At 40.8% G+C, this 12,490-nt stretch overlaps 1 protein-coding gene and 1 non-coding gene across 3 annotated transcripts; both read right to left on the minus strand.

The window, feature by feature from the left end:
• Positions 1-1,457: 1,457 nt before the first annotated feature.
• On the minus strand, positions 1,458-12,118 carry LDLRAD1 (low density lipoprotein receptor class A domain containing 1). 2 transcript variants are annotated; one of them, XM_053248491.1, is made up of 6 exons: positions 11,963-12,118; positions 11,541-11,595; positions 9,699-9,839; positions 4,570-4,707; positions 3,217-3,345; positions 1,458-2,354 (listed from the first exon to the last, which is right to left on the minus strand). In XM_053248491.1, the coding sequence occupies exons 1-6, from the start codon at positions 11,981-11,983 to the stop codon at positions 2,206-2,208; spliced, it is 633 nt and encodes a 210-aa protein (XP_053104466.1). In that variant the 5' UTR covers positions 11,984-12,118; the 3' UTR covers positions 1,458-2,205. The 2 variants fall into 2 exon arrangements, with proteins under 2 accessions (XP_053104466.1, XP_053104467.1); XM_053248492.1 differs by lacking the exon at positions 9,699-9,839.
• Positions 4,151-4,252, minus strand: LOC128325452 (U6 spliceosomal RNA). The gene has a single exon (XR_008307456.1). It is a non-coding gene; the product is annotated as a U6 spliceosomal RNA (small nuclear RNA).
• Positions 12,119-12,490: the final 372 nt, after the last annotated feature.

The following is a 12,490-nucleotide window of genomic DNA, read 5'->3' on the forward strand; positions in this document are numbered from 1 at the left end:
GATCTGTATAAAGTACATTTCTGACAGATTGTTGGATGAATTAAATGAGGGACAAAACATCCATGCTAATTTAATGCAATGTGAAATCATGGTGATTTTCAAACACAAAACTAATGAGCACAACTTCTAACCCTCATCCTTCTACCACTGGTATTTAGACCCTTGCATCATTTGATCTTGTGCTAGGAAGTGACAAATATTTGCTCGGGCAACAAATAGCTTGTAATGTTTGTTTATTGCACCATCCACATTGCATGACTTTCTACAACAGGCAAAATGAGAGCCATATATCTTAATCTGATATTTATATATTGATAGAGACCTGGTTATCAGATAAGGTCTTTTGTACAGTACCTGTTCTGTTATAAAAGAGTTACTCAAGTTCACAGTTCCCTTCTAGATAAGTGTGGAAGTCACACACTTTTTTAAAAGACTCCATTTATAGCGGTATCCTAGCAACAAGTATCAGCAAAGGCACACTTTACATAATGTGTGTAACATGAATATTCCGTATCACACACCAGCCACATATTGAGTTTCTGGATAAGGCATCTGAGATCCAGTAACCCTGTAGTCTGTAGTGCATGGCAAAAAGCGACTAGGATAGGTGGATGGACTCTTAAACTATGACTGACATGATGTGCAGTATTATGACTCTGAAACATAACCCTAACCCTGAGTCTGTTGTGGAGTCGGAACACAGCCACAATGCTGGTAAGAATTGGTGCTAGCAGCACTTGCATTGTTTTGCCCATTGTTACAAATGGGGGAAACAAACACTCCTAGTGCTCCTCTCCATTCTTACCAGCATTGGGGCTACCTTCAAACTCTTCAGCAGCTCTGGGATACCGTGTTACAGAGTCATAATGCTGTGCATCATGTCCGTGCATGAGTTTTAAACAAGTGCATCAAACATTAAGGAAGCTAGCATTTCATTCAGGCATGGCTGATTTCACGGACCGACAGCTAGACTAGTGTGCTAGTTCAATGTGAAACATTGCAGGCATTTAAGAAGCTTGCAGAATTGGGCAAAGTTGCAGTGCACAACTACAGTGCACAACTACAGTGCACAACTGTAGGCCGGATACAAGGTTGTGCAGCACATTGCACAGTGCCTGTACAACATGTGCATTGTATCAGTATCTTCCGCTAGTGCAAGAACCAGTATTCAACCTGCCGTTTCTTTGCACAATGTCCTTATGCGTGCATCAGCATTTCTCAACAAACAGTCAAATTACATGGACTATTAAGGGAACAGGACTAAGGACAGGCAGTGAATGGGAAGCAAAGACCACTAGTGCAGTGGTTTCCAACCTGGGGGCCTCCTTATGTTGCTGAACTACAACTTCCATCAGCCCCAGCCTCAATGTATTTATTGCGACCATGGATAATGGGAGTTGTAGTTCAGCGACACCTGGAGGCCCCCAGTTTGGAAACCACTGCACTAGAGCCCTATTCAGACATTTTTTAAAAAGTCTACATAGCAAAGAGCAGGCCATCACTGACCTCAAAATGCCAACTAGTAATAATATTCCAACTAGCTTGCATCCCTGCAAGTATTGGTCCAGTTGCTACCTTACACAGGAACATAGGAAGCTGCCTTATACTGAGTCAGACCATTGGTCCATCTAGCTCAGTTTTGTCTACACACTGGTAGAGACTTCTCCACTGCTGCAGGCAGGAGTCAGCCTTATCTTGGAGATGCCAGGGAGGGAACTTGGTACCTTCTGCATGCAAGCAGGCAGATGCTCTTCCCAGAGTGGCCCCCACATCCCCTAAGGGGAATATCTTAAAGTGCTCATACATGTCTCCCATTCAAATGCAAACCAGGGTGGACCCTGCTTAGACTTTCTGCAGTCACTCATAGTATTAGGTGGTAACTGAGTGAAGGGATATTGCTCGAGGTCCCATCCTTTTAAACCCCCTTTTTTACATTCTGGTCATCAAGCAAAATGTCACATACAACTGGAATAACTATGCATGAAACTTAAGTTTCTTTTTCATCAAGTCTGTTTAAGTAGGTTTCCACTGAAGTTTATAAATAGGCCCTCTGGAGCTCAAGATGAAGAATAGCGATTTGGGCAGCAGTGCATCAAACACTACGTAGAACATCCAGCTCAAGTCCCTCTGAACTGAATGGAGACTGTGCAGCTGCCATACGTGATGGGCTGCTTCCTTTTCTGAGGGTTTTCAGTCCTGGACTGCTCATCTTGTGCAGACATATTCATCAGACCAGTCAAAGCAGTGTTGTATTCCATCTCGGCAAAGACTTCTGGGAATGCAGGAACAATATATATAGAAGACTACCTTGGTGCAGCTCCACTGCTGAGGCCCACAAGGAGGACAACTGGCCCCTGGAATAGAAAGTAGTATTGCCCAAGTACTGTCAATTTCTCCATAAAGTTAGATTGAAGTCATATACTGGCTAATGGCAATCACTATGCAAAAGAGGACAAAAGTCCTGTACCTTCCATAGTAACATAGAAGAGGGAATTGCGGCATGCATTGCTTTTCGAATCCCTACATTAGAAGGCATTTTTTGGTGGTTGCACCCTGTTTATAGAATAGCCTCCCCAGTGAGGTTTGCCTGGCTTCATCACGACTCCAGGTGAAGACCTTTTTGTTCACTCAGGCCTTTTAAATTTTGTTCTGATTTTAACAAATGTTTAAAAAGTATTTTAAATTGTTTTGTATTCTATTTTGTATTTTCTTCCCCTCCCCCCTTTCTTGGTCTGCTATATTTAACATGTTGTGTATTTTTATCACATGTTTTAACATCAGGTTGTAAGCCACCTAGAGAACAATTTGGTATGGGGCAGCTAACAAAAAATTTATATTTTTATTTATTTATTATTACATGACAAATGGTGCCTGCCAAAATTCCCTCTTGTACACAACTATAAATGGTACACAGGATTCTGCAAAAATGTCTTATACAATCCCAAATAGTGTTAACAGAAAAAGAGGCTGTTCATGCCGGAAATCCAGTCATATTCCTTAATTATATATGTTCATTATATGTTAGGATGCACATCAAATGATGGTTATTTCCAACACATATTCAAATTATGTATGAAAAGGCAGAGTTTCCTAGAAATAGACTGTTCATAGGTAAGAAAGGAACATCACTCTTCATGACTACAGCTTATGCAAAAGTATCACAGCATCCAACTAGAAATCTAGTTTTGCATGTCTTATGAAGAAGAATGGACTTACAAGACCCTATTTCATCAGAACAGTCTCCACAGTCATTGATCCCATTGCATCTTTTGTCGGCATAAATCCAGAAGCTGGGATTGCCACAGTGAAATATCAAATATGCTGGAAGGCTGTTGGGCAAATCACCTACAGAAAGAGACACTAGAGTACTGTAAGGCTTCCTAGTACTGTGAAAAACCCACAGTAGGACAAAACGATAGTGCTTAAAATGTAGTAACTAGTCATGAATAGTTGGCTGTCACCCAATGAAAGAAAATTTAGTTGATTAATTATCTGAGCTTTAATTACGTTTGTATATGAATGGAAGGAACTGTTTTAAAGCAATAAGCATCAGTACTTTATAAAGTATGCATGCATGTGCTATAACAGGCATCTTAGAAGAGCTATTTCTTCTTACTATGTGTGAAAGATAATGAAAATTACATCCACCACGTTTGTAGGTAATGGCGGGGCGGGAAGAAGCGAATAAGTTTTTTAATCACGTTTACTAACTGATTAATCTAACTGATCAAAGTTGTAGAACTAATATATTAAATTAGTAACATGGGTGGATTTTCCAAGTTTAAAAAAAAGCTTTAAACAGAAGTTTAATGTTTTAAGCAAGATCTGGGAACATTCTTGTTATGTTATGGGAACACTGCTATCCTTGTAAGTGAAAAAAAAAATAAGATGCACCCGAGGATTTTGTAGCAATAACATGACATCTCAAAACACCACCTTTTGCTTTAAAAAGACTTTAACCATCCCCCGCCCCCATGCCCAGCAGTATGTGATCAGCTCTGGGTCAATATGTAGATGTCCAAGTATCTGGACTCTATGAAAACAGGAGTTGAAGTAGTCCATTCCAAGTGAAGATCAGGAGGATGCATGTATATGTTGACCTGTGGCTCAGAACTCCTCTTGAATTTAACCTACTGTATTTATTCATGAGAAAGAGAGCAGACGCCTTTTTGACAACATCACAGTGTAGGGGCCATGCTGTTCTTCTCTGTATTGTTCCAGTTTTAGTGTATGTGTTGTTAAAAGCGAACATCCCTTGATGACATCATCTTATCTCTATTTGGTCTGGAAGTTAACTTTCAGCTATACCTATCATTCACTGAGGCTTCCATCATCAGCTGAAGAGGAGGTTGGAGCTCTGAAGCTTCTGTTCTGCTCTCTTCTCACCACAAGCAAGTCATAACTTCATGTTGCAGCAGCTGACTGCTGAACATGTGCAACCTCACCCTGCTTCTGCTTTCCTCTCCAGCTGTCCTCCTACACTATAAGCCTTATAATGTATGAGGAATATGGGGGTGAGGAGGACATGGCCTAAGCATGAGAAATGGGAAACTAAAGCAAGGTTCTTACTACAGAGTGTCTCTTGTTCATCCTCCCCATTTGCACAGTTTCTTCTTGTGTCACAGACCTGGCTGGCTGGAATGCAGTCCTTTCTGTTGTCGCATAAAAAGCCTGTCTGGTTATTGGTAGTAATACATAAGCGATTCACTGAAAAGTAAAACTGAGATTTAGAAGTGTAGATACTGATGCAGAATTTTTTTTAAATCCACCCACCCACCCACCACCCCTCTAGTAATGCATTAAAATGATCCATTTAGATCTATGGCCATAATAATGTCAAACATAATAATCAAACATAATAATTTATATATCCCTTTTCAGTATACAATGTGTTTTACAATATTTATTTTTCCTCCCAACAACTCTGGAAGGTAAACAGAGTGAGAGAGTTGACCAAGCTAATCCACAGCTAAGTAGGGATTTGACCCTAGATTCCCCACATTCAGACCAAACACTTACACTGGCTCTGAATTATCACAAAAAGTATAAATTATGTTCCACCTAATAAATTCATACGATGCTTTCAGACTTAATGTATACCCAACGACTGGCCATGGAGCTCAGGGCAGCATTTTACCCTTATTACTCAGAGTTCGTTTGATGAGAGATTGTGGCTGGTATCTAAACTACTGTCACATTAACATAAGAAAATAAACGTGCACATAAGAAGTTTGCACAGATTCACAAAGTTGCAGTGTTCTGTGATGTGCAGCTGTGGGTCACATACAATGTTATGCAACCTGTGGTGCAATGCATTATGCAACATATCAACATCTTCTGCTGGTGTAAGAACTAGTCTAGAATAGATGTTCCTTTCTTTGCACAACATAATTATGTTCTTACACTAGCACAACAACATTACACAAGTGCAATACTAGACTGCATGTAGGCCAATGACTGACTCAAGATCACCCAGTGAGTCTCACAGCTGAGTTAAGTTTTGGATCTGTATCTCCCCAATCAGTCTGATATTCTGGCCACTATACCACACTGGCTCTCTGTGTGAATAGCTTTTGAGATGCAAGCCAGTGCTACCATTGGACATGGTGAGGTGACCTGTATCAGGTGGAATGGGTACCACCATTCAAGAGTAGGTTATATGAATAGCCTCACCATGGGAATTGTGTAACATTAGTAATTCAGATCCTGAAAAGTGCTGCTTGTTACATTACCTGGTGAAAGATAACTTTGTACATTTGGAGTAGAGATATGTAAGAGCTAAAATATGGAAGAAAATGGTGTAATTAAAGAAATACTACACATAGATCTACCCTTTGGTCCACATATGCCCCCTATGAAACCTTGTAAAATATATATTACAAAGAACTGTATACAAATTAGTGTGAAATCTTGTTGATGGCAGGAGTATGAATTTTTGACAGACATTTTGCTTTCCAGTCAGAATAAAAGAAAATGGCTTCAAAAAAGTCTAGGAAATACTAAGATTTGTTAAACTGAAGCATATCAAAAGAAAGCTATTAATATTCAGTCATTAAATAAAATATGGAGACTAGGTATATGCTGGTTTCTTCATTTACAAAGAAAGTGTGCATAATACAAAGATGAATGAGCTCAGGGTATCACCTTGATCAAATATCTCACATCTCAGTCTTTACCTTCCAGATTTTAATAGTTTATGTTGGGCTACATTTGGGCTACATTTTTAAGAGAGGCAGGGTGGAACATTTTAAAATAATTTTAAAAAATAACTCAAATTTACATAGTAATATTTGTAAAAATATTAGCTTAGGTCCCTAATGCACTTTCACTCACCAAGACTTGAAAGACAGAAGTAGCTAAACATCTGGAGATGTTCTCCAGAATCTACTGGGCCCAGTTCACATGTTCTAAAACTCAGTGTCACTATGGACACAGCTGCATGGAGGAAAGGGTATCTTCCCTGGTGATCATGCTGACAGGCACCACTTCTAGGTAGTGAATTTGCGAAAGCACACTGGCCCATTTTTTCTAACCGGTTTGCTAACAGAAATCACTGCTGGAAAGTGGTGCTGGATTGGACACTTCCTTCACATGGCTGTAATCATGTTGGAGTATCTGAACCAGCCTCTGTACAGCTACAAATAGAATGTGCAATCCAAATGTAAGCATAACAACGTTATGGATTTTTTTCAAGGTGTGTACAAGAAAATAGAATGGAATGATAACAGAATGATGGTACAGATGCTACAGGTTGCCTTGTTGTGATTAACAGTGCAATGACTGGCATAAATGTAGCTTCAAACATTCTTAAAAATACTTGATGACAGATCTGTTAAACAACCAACTAGACCTCTTTTTCCCCCCCACTTCTGTTCCTACACCCTTTCATATTTCAAGCAGTGATCTCAACATTTATTTATTTAGTACATTTTTATACCGTCCAAAATGCAAGTTCTCTGGGCAGTTTACAACAAAACAGTAAAAACAACCAATAAAAAGATTAGAACATAAAAGTTAAAACTATTAAAACACAATTAAAACAATATCTAATTAAAAGCCTGGGTGAACAAATGTGTCTTGACTGCCTTTTTAAAAGTTGTAAGAGATGGGGAGGCACTTATTTCAGCAGGAAGTGTGTTCCAAAGCCTCAGGGCAGCAATGGAGAAGGCTTGTCCCCGAGTAGCCACCAGACGAGCCGGTGGCAACTGCAGACAAACCTCTCCAGATGATCTCAATGGGCGGTGTGGTTCATAGCAAAGAAGAAGACATTCTCTTAAATACCCAGGGCCCAAGCTGTTTAGGGCTTTATAGGTCATAACCAAAACCTTGTACTTTGCCCAGAAACTTATTAGCAACCAGTGTAGATCTTATCATAGGAGTGATATGATCTCTCCAAGATGACCCAGAGACAACTTGGCTGCAGCATTCTAGACTCACCGAAGTTTCTGGACTACATACATACAAAGGCAGCCCCACATAGAGTGCATTGCAGTGGTCAAGTCTGGAGGTGACCAGCAAACATACTACTGTTCTGAGGTCATTTATCTCAAGAAACGAGCATATCAGCCAAAGCTGATAAAAGACAATTCTGGCCACTGCCTCAACCTGGGACACCAGGGAGACTTTTGTGTCCAGAAGCACCCCTAGACTGCGTATCTGTTCCTTCTGGGGAAGTGTGACCCTATCAAGAACTGGCAGATCAAAATCATCTTCTGAGTTCTGACCCCGCACAATAAATACCTCCATCTTATCTGGATTTAGCCTCAGCCTGTTATCTCTCATCCAGCCCATCACTGCCTCCAGGCAAGCATTAAGGGAGATTATGCCTTCTCCTGGTGAGGTTGACATGGAGAAATAGATTTGGGTGTCAGCATACTGATAACACCCTGCACCAAATCTCTTGATGATCTCTCCCAGCGGTTTCATGTAAATATTAAACAACATCAGAGACAATATGGAGCCCTGAGGGACTGGGACACCATACTGAACTTCAGTTTTTGAAGAACAACAGTCCCCACGGGACACCATCTGGAATCTGCCCGAGAGGTAAGAGTGGTACCACTGCAAACCAGTGTCTCCCACCCCCAACACCCTCAGACACTCCAGAAGGATACGATGGTCGATAGCACTGAAAGCTGCTGAGAGATCCAAAAGGACCAACAGTCACACTTCCTCTGTCAATTCCCAATTGGAGAGCATCCATCAGGCTGACCAAGGTAGTCTCAAACCCATAGCCCACTTGAAAGCTGGTCTGAAATGGGTCTAGATAATCAGTTTAATCCAAGACTGCCTGGAGTTGGGAGGCCACCACTCTCTCAATTACCTTGCCCAGCCATGGATGGTTGGAGACAGGCCTATAGTTGCTCAACTCTGAGGAATCCAAGGCAGGCTTCTTCAGAAGTGGTCTAATAATTGCCTCCTTAAGGCAAGAAGGCATCCTGCCCTCCCTCAGAGAAGTATTTATGATCTCTACTAGGCCTTCTACAACAACCTCCCTGCCAGATAGTATTAGCCATGTCGGGCAAGGGTCAATAGAGCAGGTGGTAGGCCACATTGCTCCAAGCAGCTTGTCCACATCCTCACGAGTCACAAACTGAAACTGATTCAGCCTAACCACGTAAGAGAAGTTGCTGGACACCTATTCAGACACTGCAGTAATTCTGGGGTCTAAATCCAAGTTGGCCCGAATACGAAAGATTTTATCCACACACAAAAACCATTAAACATGTCATAGCGGGTAATAGATGGTTCCAAGGGAGGAGGGGCACTCACTAGTCCTCTCACAACCCTGAACAACTCTGCTGGATGTGAACTTGCAGGTGCAATACGGGCCGAAAAGAATCGCTTCTTTGCCACCCGTATTGCCAGAGCATAGATCTTCAAATGTGCTCTATGTTGTAATCTGTTGGATTCAAGTTGAGTCTTCCTCCACTTGCACTCCAGTCATCTACCTTGCCGCTTCAGGCCCCGTAGTTCTTCTGTATACCAAGGGGCCAGTTTCGAAGCAGGTCGGAGAGTATGCTTAGGTGCGATCATGTCTACTGCCCTGGTGAGCTTGCTGTTCCAGTTCTCCACCAGGGCATCAACAGATTACTAGCAGAGCCAACACTAAATCCCTCCAAGGCTTCTTGGAACCCTATTGGATCCAGTAACCTTCTCAGGCAGACCATTCTAATGGGCCCCTCGCCCGTGCAAAAGTGGGGTGTGACTGTGAGTCCAACCTTAACCAGTTGGTGGTCCGTCCATGACCATGGGGAAATCACAGGATTCCCCACCAGTGGAACACCACCTTGATCAGAGTGAACGACCAGATTAAGTGTGTGACCTGCAATATGTGTCAGTCCCAAGACCCTTTGGGATAGGCCCATAATTGTCATGGCCACTATGAACTCCAGAGCCGCCTCAGACAAATTGGCCCCAAAGTGGACATTGAAGTCCTCCAGCACCACAAGCCTGGGAGACTCCAAGCCCAAGCCCGTCAGCACAGTTAGAGACTCCATTGGGCAGCGGGGCAATCGGTACACCAACAGAAGTCTCAGTCTATCCCTGGTCCCCAAGCCTGGGTACGCACATTCAGTATGGTCAGACACTTCCACAGGGATCCTGGTCAGGATTTGACATGTTGAGAGCATTCCTGCAATTACTGACCAAATATTTGTCATACTACTTTTTTTTTTTTAAAGCTGAACATGACTGACCTGGTGTATGTGGTGGGGTCCCAACTGTGACAACCAATGCAATGATAGCAGCTATGACACCAAGAATACATAGAACAATGGCAGCCACACAGACACACCTCCGAGTGCAAGGGAAGCACACAGAACAGTCTTTGCAGAGACCTGGTAGATCACAATTAAAGGACCTGTCACACAGAGATCAATGCCAACTAAATCTCACATGTATTATCCAGGGAAATCTATAAGCAGGATGCTGGGTTCAGCCAGCTTCCATTCACAGATTCTTCCTGAAAAAAATTTGCACAGATGTTAATTGCATCATAAAGCCATTTCCCATATAACTATGCCAGGTATTCATTCCCTACAAACATTTTAAAGTTTACTTTAAGCTGACCCAGAAGTTTCTACTCCCTGCCACACTTAATCAAACCTGCATTCAGAAGAAGATAAAGCTGAAGATAAAGCTGGTACAGCTAATTTACATGTTAACACTTGCATTCATTCACATTTCTAAACCTATGGTAGTTCATAACTATGAATAGATTTCTTGTTACCTCATTTCCAAAGAGCAGCTGACCTCTTGCAAAACTCCTATTGCCCATCAGCTTCCCTATGATCTAGCAAGTGGCCTCTGGCAAGGTGTGCCTTATTTATTTTTCATAAGATAAATACTTTGCAAATAAACATATGAAGTTGCCTTAATGCTGAGTACGGGCAATTAGTCTCCAAGGTCTCTAGCAGAGTTCTTTCCCAAACCTGCTAACTTGGGGTCCTTTCTTTATTGGAGATACCAAGGACTGAACTTGGGATCTTATAAGTTATCTTCTCTATATCACTTAGCTATGGGCCCTTCCCCACACTAATTTCAATTAATCAGAACAACGAGCAACCTGAGGCAACATTCAATATTGAAAGCCCAAGGAGACAGAGTTTGTTTATTCTGTAACCTGCCTTTCCTCCCTCAGTGTGGAATACATGGTGTTGGCCTAGCTCACTTTTTCCTTCTTTATTCATCCTTGCAAAAGGGGAAAGGGGGTCCGGATAAACCATTGATTGGTTTGAGCTGAAGTCTAGAACAAGATTTCCCAACATTTCGGCAAAGATGTTGGACAATCACATCCTCCACATCTCTGGATTACTTCACTCACACAGCCAGGAACTATTCTGATCCCTCCCTTCCATATACCTTATCAGCCCAATTTGTGATGTTATTATGGTAGGAAGATCAGGTCTCTAAAATATTTTCCACCCTCCTCTCCAGTGCTTCTGTCTGGCTCCAGGGGTCTAGATGATAATTATAACTGCCATTCTTATATGGCATACGTGATCTTATCTTGAAATATTGCAGGGTCTTTTTGCCCAAAGCTTTTATACTAGTGTGAAGACAGAAGATGCTCAAATCAAAATGAATAAAGCCAATATAAAAACTTGAGACAGGAACAAAATAACTTCTACACATGCCCCACTAATTCCCCACTGCCTTTGCACATCTATATATGTCCCAGCATTTTCCTGCTTTTTCCAATAGGGAAAAAAAAAAGATCCAAAATAATTCTAGAAAATGTATCTAAAAATTTTATTAAGTTACCCCAGATTTACCTAATGGATTCCAAATATCACATGGACTTTCCAATTTAAATGAATGAAAAGCATTTCCAGTTTAATATATATCAATTACATATGGAAAACTAAATGACTTTCAGACCAAACTACTAAAAACGCTAGTTGGTAATTGATATTTATGAAGATAAAAAAGAAAAGACGTCTGTTTCCCTTTTTGACAAGATATCTACAGTATATAATGCAATCAGTATCCAATATTTTGATACAGAATGAATGTCTGGTAACAGGAATACCGATTACCTTTTTGACCAGTGAAGAACGATGTTGTTGAACCAAATGAAGTTGCATCAACATTCTGTAATTTACAGAAATATAATACATGTATTATGGGGAAAACATATTTTACTGTAATCACACAAGTAATTATATTTGTTGACCTTTTCCTATCCAAAATCTACCCAATTTATATAAAATACAAATCCCTCACACCCACTATCTGACTGCATATTTTCAGAAATATGTTAATACTAGGGAAGAATGAGAGCTGTTTTGATTAAAAAAAAAAAAAAATTCAGTTCCCCTGTTGGTAAAATATTGACATGATATTACAGTGTTTAAGCTTTGTTTTTCCTGTAATTTATAGAAACCAGCAGACATCACTTTTTAAATAGTGACTGAGCAATCAAGTAAAAAAAAAAAATTAAAGTGATGGATGCTATTACCTGAGGGTGGGTTCTATTCATTTTCCTCTCCCTGGATACTGCAACTTTATAACAAATAGGTAGAATTGTTCTGACAGTTTTTCCATCAGTGTTCAAACTGTGCTGCTAGGTACAGAAAGATGAACTAGCTTCCTTTAAGCTGCCTTGTTTTGATCAGAGGCCAAGCCACCAAACACATTCCTGGGGTGGTGTTACTTGGTTACTTAAAGAAACAGAGGCGGGAAGATACGAGTCATTCTCATCTCAGTCATACCTATGATATAGGGAGCACCAACACAAAAATCCCCAGCAACTTCCCCTTTGGCTATCAGAACAACCTATCAATAAATTAGTTATTACACCTTGGCCCTACAGGACAAGATAAACTTCATGCATAAGTAGCACCAGAAGCAGCAGCAGTCTGGCAGATATGCTACCAGGAAAAGACTTACTTCAGAGCCTTAGGGGAAAAGCCAATTAAATGTTCTTAATGTTATTTTTCAGGATTGTAAATGCAAACCCCTTCAGTTTGTTCACCTAATTAGTGAA

This window comes from Hemicordylus capensis, chromosome 4, assembly GCF_027244095.1.
Source record: "Hemicordylus capensis ecotype Gifberg chromosome 4, rHemCap1.1.pri, whole genome shotgun sequence".
Taxonomy (NCBI): domain Eukaryota; kingdom Metazoa; phylum Chordata; class Lepidosauria; order Squamata; family Cordylidae; genus Hemicordylus; species Hemicordylus capensis.

Excerpts from the sequence above, each read along its gene's own strand:
- LDLRAD1 (XM_053248491.1), bottom strand. The coding sequence starts at position 11,983 with ATGAATAGAACCCACCCTCAG. Across the intron at positions 9,840-11,540 it reads GTTCTTCACTGGTCAAAAAG|GTCTCTGCAAAGACTGTTCT; the intron begins GTAATCGGTATT and ends GTGATCTACCAG. Across the intron at positions 4,708-9,698 it reads GACCCCACCACATACACCAG|TGAATCGCTTATGTATTACT; the intron begins GTCAGTCATGTT and ends TTTACTTTTCAG.